The sequence below is a fragment of the Cetorhinus maximus genome, chromosome 23 (genome assembly GCF_964194155.1).
Source record: "Cetorhinus maximus chromosome 23, sCetMax3.hap1.1, whole genome shotgun sequence".
In the NCBI taxonomy this organism is placed as follows: domain Eukaryota; kingdom Metazoa; phylum Chordata; class Chondrichthyes; order Lamniformes; family Cetorhinidae; genus Cetorhinus; species Cetorhinus maximus.
Window position 1 is genome coordinate 22,061,071 of NC_135901.1, and position 6,752 is coordinate 22,067,822.

The 6,752-nt window shown below is 45.5% G+C and overlaps 1 protein-coding gene across 1 annotated transcript; it reads right to left on the reverse strand.

Moving 5' to 3' along the window:
- Positions 1 to 462: 462 nt before the first annotated feature.
- Positions 463 to 4,738, reverse strand: LOC144697883 (uncharacterized). The gene is made up of 2 exons (XM_078569850.1): positions 2,758 to 4,738; positions 463 to 1,792 (listed from the first exon to the last, which is right to left on the reverse strand). Exon 2 carries the CDS (start codon positions 1,441 to 1,443, stop codon positions 463 to 465), a length of 981 nt encoding a protein of 326 aa, XP_078425976.1. The 5' UTR covers positions 1,444 to 1,792; positions 2,758 to 4,738.
- Positions 4,739 to 6,752: the final 2,014 nt, after the last annotated feature.

Genomic DNA, 6,752 nt, shown 5'->3' on the forward strand with positions numbered 1-6,752 from the left:
ATCCACTTCATTCTTCCACTGGTCATATGGCCCAGACTCTGTGAACATCAGCGGCTAATCAGACGCTGACAATTCCCATTTGCTTTCAGCCATTTCTCACAAAAGCTACTCGGATTGTAACTTCTGTCTGAAATTTTATTTTCCTTAAATCTCCAACCTACATCATTAGACAAGCATTCTCAGTTACCATGTTATAATCCTGACAGCCTCAAGGTGAAGGAAGAAACAGATGCAAATCTTTACTTGTATATATTTGTTCACAGAGTGAAACATTACAGATATATACCTCCTGACTTGACTCCACTCTATGTCAGTAAGTTTCTCTTTCCAGCCACTCATGCAACCATCTAATCAATGCCCTTCACGAGTAGACACTTAAACTGAGTTGATACAACTAACACTCACAGTCAGAGCATCTAAAAGGTCACCAATTTGTGTGACAGCCATGGTGTCTCAGCAAGTTCAACAAATCAATGAATCCCTACCAACACTCAGAGTAGGTGAAGGGCATCTCTCCTCAGTGTGAACTCGACGGTGATTCTCCAGGCTGGATGAATCAGTGAATCCCTTCCCACACTCAGTGCAGGTGAATGGTCTCTCTCCAGAGTGAACGCGTCGGTGTGTCCGCAGGCTGGAGGACTCAGTGAAACCCTTTCCACACATGGAGCAGATGAATGGCCTCTCTCCAGTGTGAACTCGCCGGTGTGTCAGCAGACTGGTTGACTGAGTGAAACCCTTCCCACACTCGGAGCAGGTGAATGGCCTCTCCCCAGTGTGAGCTTGCTGGTGTCGCAACAGGCTTGATAACTGAGTGAATCCCTTTCCACACACGGGGCAGATGAATTGCCTCTCTCCGGTGTGAACTGCCCAGTGATTCTGCAGGGTGGATGATTCACTGAATCCCTTCCCACATACAGAGCAGGTGAACGGCCTCTCCCCAGTGTGAACTCGCTGGTGTGTCAGAAGGTGAGATGACCGAGTGAATCCCTTTCCACACTCAGAGCAGGTGAACGGTCTCTTCCCAGTGTGAACTTGCCGGTGCTTGCGCAGGGCGAATGAACGACTGAATCCCTTCCCACACTCAGAGCAGGTGAACAGCCTCTCTCTGGCGTGAACTCGCTGGTGCTTCTGCAGGGCTGATGAATGAGTGAATCCCTTCCCACACTCAGAACAGGTATATGGCCTCTCCCCAGTGTGAACTCGCTGGTGTCGCCGCAGGGCGGATGAATGAGTGAATCCCTTTCCACACTCAAAGCAGGTGAAAGGCCTCTCCCCGGTGTGAATCCGTTGGTGTTCCTGCAGAGTGGATAACTGAGTGAATCCCTTCCCACACTGAGAACAGATGAACGGCCTTTCCCCAGTGTGAATGCGGCGATATGTTTCCGGCTGGGATGGGAAACTGAATCCTTTTCCACAGTCCCCACATTTCCACGGTTTCTCCATGGTGCCGGTGTCCTTGTGTCTCTTCCAGGCTTGACAATCAGTTAAAGTCTCTTCTACCACAGAACATGTGTATGGTTTCTCCCTGCTGTGAATGGTGTGATTTTTTTTGTCAGGCTGTGTAACTGGTTAAAGCTCTTTCCACAGTCAGTGCACTGGAACACTCTCACTCGGGTGTGTGTGCTCAGTGCTTTTCCAGTCGCACTGATGTTTAAAATCTTTTGAAGCAGACAAACATTTCTGCATCTAGATTCAGAGGCTGGTGATATTCAGGTCCCATCAAATCAAGTGTCTATAAGATTTGGAAATGTCATTTGAGATTTCTGTCTGCAAATCCTCCCCTTCTAATCAGCTGTCAAAAGAGTTTACAAAAGTCATCACTGTCAGTACAAGATAAAAATTCAGAACAGATAATTCTAGTTTCTATGGAACATTCCTTCCTCTCTCATTCCCAAAAGCTGTAAATCTCTGTCCCACACACTCTCCCTCCATTCTCACTCTGCTGTACCTAATAATCAGCCTCCCAATTCTCCTGAAGGTGACGATACATGCTCACCTGAAAATCTTCATGCAGGCTGCTAGCCTATGTCCATATTACTGGACTAAAAATGTGTGTAATATAGAGGACTTCATTACTTGATTAGAGATAAAGAGAGAATGTGAGGAAGAACTTTATTTAGGCAGTCAGCTGTTGTGGCCTGGGACTCGCTGCCTATGAGGCTGGTGGAAGTAGAGACGATCAAATGATTCAAAATGAAATTGGATAAAGACTTGAAGGAAATAAACTTGCAGGGTTCTAGGGATATAGAGGGGAAAAGGAATGACTGGATTGCTCCACAGAGAGTCAGCATGGACTCGAGTTGCCTTTTGGATTCCTTTGGTGTTGTAATGACTCAGCGATTGGAAATATATAACGTAGCTACAGTACTATATTAGAAAACAATAAATAGTTGTAAATTTTCTTTATTACAGAACCATAAATAATATATCAACTAAGTAACATATAACAACACTAGACATATCTTTGTCCTATATTAACTTACTGTTCCCTTAAATGCCAGCCATCTCCTGGGGAAACCATACCTTTAACTGTGAACATTAAGAAAGAGACCATCCTTTTTGCCAGACAAATAAATGTGTCAAGCTGAGGGAGCAAAGGATGTCAATGTCGTTAAGAGAGAGACCTGGGCCAACCTTTCCAGAATCTGCACCCTCCCAGGATTCACTTCCCTTCCCTTCAGTTCCTGCAAGTCAACAATTTACCCCCAGAATTAGAAAAGAAATGGAAAGAGGAAGGAAAGAAAGTGTTTTACTCACAGATGTTGGACACAGGAGGAAGTTTCAGGCTGTGTGAAGCTCAATCTTCATTGTCACAAAGTACGCGCTCTGATTGGCTGGAGGACCAGAGTTCTTCCGGTCCTCCAACTCTTCCCATTGGACCGAACCGCAGCAAGAAGGTGGGATGGGCTCTCCCTGGCATATGCGCAATTTCCCTCTCCGTTAGACATGTGTAGTCCCGGGTCGCCCGTCCGCTCGATGGATTGAGCGGTTTCCCCAGCGCGAGGACTTGTGGGGGCTGCAGCCGCCATTACTCATCCGGAGCTCAGCTTCCAAACTCCTGGGACTGGAATGAAAAATGGGAGTGGAGGGCGCAGTGACCTCAATCTGTTCAAACACTTTGTCAGCTTCAGGCGTAAAGATTTTGACTAAAATAAAAACTGAAAGTCTTGGAGACAATCACAAGGTCTGGCCACATGTGTGGAGAGAGAAACAGAGTTAACATTTTGAGTCCAATATGGCTCTTCTTCAACGATGATTTGAAACACCTGGGTGACATATTGTGAAATACAATAAGTGAGTGTGAAACTGAACCTGAGAGTCTGCACCTTCTGGGGAGGAGAATTGGGAGAAAAGCAGGAGGAGGATAACAGGATGAATTAAGGCTACAATCAATAGGGAGAAGGGAGTGTGTGGGGGGACAGAGATTTGTCATTTGCGAGGGAGAAGGATGTTCCATGACAACTAAAATTGACAGTTCTGGATTTCTACTCCTCGCTCACAGTAATGTATTTTTGTAATCTCCTTTTACAGGGGATTAGTAGGGAGGATTTGCAGACAGCAAACACAAACCAAACATAAAATCAAAATCTGATTTAGTCACTCAATTCATCAGGTCCTGACGATCATCGGCCCTTGAATGTGGAAGGAGAAACATTTGTCTATTCTGTCTGTGGGATCTTACACCAGGCTATGGCTGTTTAAGAATTCCACTTGTGGGAAGGGATTCGCTTGCTCATCCCACCTTCTGACACACTAGTGACTTCATGTTTGACTGAAGGGGTTAGATTCTGCTGTTCTTGCTGCTGTTAATCACATCCAGGATTGAACCATATTCATTCTAACAGTTGGGGTCTGTTTCTGCTGTTATTAATCCCTATAACTGGGCTGGAGTCTAATATTCTGGTAATGTCAAATAAATCAGCTTTGTTTTGGACAAACAGTTTGTCAAGTCCTTGATGTCACTGAGAGATGAAAAGGTAGGTTTTAAGAAGAGTCTTAAAAGAGGAGGGAGAAGTGAATGGGTTAAGGGAGGGAACTCCAGAGCTTTGGAACCTGGCATCTGAAGACTGAAAGAGTGTCAGCCCAGGGTTTTGGGGGACTTGAGTCTGTGGAGTGGGGACTCAAACCCACGAAGTTCAGACTCAGAGGCAAGAGTATGAGGCTGACTGAGGCATGGTGTTCGGGGAAGTGATGTGAAGTGTCAGTGGCCTCATCCTTTCCCTGTCATTTGCCCCATTCCAGGATCAGCAGACCGAGCTGAGAAAATAGGCAACAATTAAAAGGGGCATGAAGAGTGTTAAGAAAATAAACTTCTTCACCCAGAGAGCGGTGAGAATGTGGGACTGGCTACCGCACAGAGTGATTGAGGTGAATATCATAGATGTGTATAAGGGGAAGCTGCATAAACACTTGAGGAAGAAAGGTGGGATTTGTTGAAGTAAAGTGGGAGGAAGTTCGTGTCCAGTACAAATGACATAGACTGAATAGCCTGGTTCTGTGCTGTACATTCTGTGTGAAGAACTTGCCTCATACAACACAGGAACATTGGAACAGGAGAAGGCCTTTAAGCCCGTCGAGCCTGCTCCATCATTCAGTACGATCATGGTTGATCGAATGCTTCGATGCCTTTTACTTACACTGTCCCCATAATCCTTTACATTATTGTTAATCAGAAATCTATCAATCTCTACCTTCAACATACTCAATGACTGAGCTTCCATAGCCCTTCGGGGTCGAGAATTCCAAAGATTCCCCCTCTCTGAATAAAGAAATTTCTCCTCATCTTGGTCTTAAGTGGCTTCTCCTTATTTTGAAATTGTATCCCCTGGTTCTAGGCTCCCCAACCAGAGGAAACATCTTACCCACATCCAACCTGTCTATTTCTTTCAGAATTTTGTAGGTTTCAATAAGATCACCTCTCATTCTTCGAAACTCTAGAGAATGCTGGCCAAGGTTGCCTAGTCTCTCTTCATAAGACAATCCTGCCATCCCCAGAACAAGGCTGGAGAACCTTCGTTGCACTCCCTCTACAGCAATAATATCCTTTCTGAGGTAAGGGGACCAAAACTGCACTCAGTACTCCAGATGCGGTCTAACCAAGCTCCTATACAATTGAAGGAAGACTTCACTACTCCTGTACTCAAATCCTCTTGCGATAAAGCCTAACATCTCCCAACCTTCAGCCAATTAAATACTTATTTCTAAGACTAGTCGTTTCAGCATTTGTAACTTAGGTTGAGATGAGGCGATTTTAACATGTAAGCCAATCTCAAGTTTCAGCTCGGAATCTTAATGTACAAACAGCGCATATTTAGAAATATAGACATAGCTAGGGACCAGAGGATATTGGCTAAAGATCAGGAAATGGTCAAATAGAAACCTGCCCAGGATCCAGCAGGACGGGCTGAACAAGGGGATACTAGTTAAAAGGGGCCAGGATACACAGGGACTCTGTTCTAAAGGGGTTTGTGTACATACACAGGTAGACCATGTCCAAATGCAGCATGACCTGGACAATATCTAGGCTTGGGCTGACAGGTGACAAGTAACATTCGTGCCACACAAGTGTCAGGCAATGACCATCTCCAACAGGAGAGAATCCAACCATCGCCCCTTGACGTTCAATGGCATTATCATCACTAAATCCCCCACTACCAACATCCTGTGGGTTACTATTGACTAGAAACTGAACTGGACTAGCCATATAAATACTATGGCTACAAGAGCAAGTCAGAGGCTAGAAATAGTGCGATGAGTAACCCACCTCCTGACTCCCCAAAACCTGTTCACCATCTACAAAGCACGAGTCAGGAGTGTGATGGAATACTCCCCACTTGCCTGGATGAGTGCAGCTCCCATAACACTCAAGAAGCTTGACACCATCCAGGACAAAGCAGCTCGCTTGATTGGCACCACATCCACAAACATTCACTCCCTCCACCACCGATGCGCAATAGCAGCAGTGTGTACCATCTACAAGATGCACCACAGGAATTCACCAAGGTTCCTTCAACAGCACCTTCCAAACCCACGACCACTACCATCTAGAAGGACAAGGGCAGCAGATAGATGGGAGCACCGCCACCTGGAAGTTCCACTCCAAGTCACTCACCATCCTGATTTGGAAATATATCGCCGTTCCTTCACTGTCGCTGGATCAAAATCCTGGAATTTCCTTCCTAACAGCACTGTGGGTGTACCTACACCACATGAACTGCAGTGGTTCAAGAAGGCAGCTCACCACCACCTTCTCAAGGGCAACTAGGGATGGGCAATAAATGCTGGCCCAGCCAGCGAAGCCCTCATCCCATTCTGTTTGTACAAACCCTGAGCAAAGCGGTCTGCATACACACAGAATTTGAGCTGAAGGGGTTTTCATACACACCCTAAGCAATATAGTTCCAAGTCAGGATGGTGTGTCACTCACAGGAGAATTACATGTGCTGCTGTTCCCATGTGTCTGTTGCCCTTGCCATTCGAGGCTGTGGGATTGGAAGATGCTGTTGAAGCAAACTTGGAAAGTTGCTGTGGAGCAGTTGTAGATGATACACATTGCAGTCACTGTGTGTTGCTGCTGGAGGGAGTGAATATTTAAGGTGGTGGATGGGGTGACAATTCAATGGTCTGCTTTGTCTTGAATGAACTTTCCAATTTGAATAAGACTGGCTGAAAAGTAATATTTGGTTCAGGAAATAATTGGGACCCAGTAAATTTAAATAATTTCAGTCCATTTGCTAAAATTCTGATCTTCC

What these genes read in the sequence shown, in the direction of transcription:
- LOC144697883 (XM_078569850.1), bottom strand. Translation starts at nt 1,443, where the DNA reads ATGGAGAAACCGTGGAAATGTGGGGACTGTGGAAAAGGATTCAGTTTC.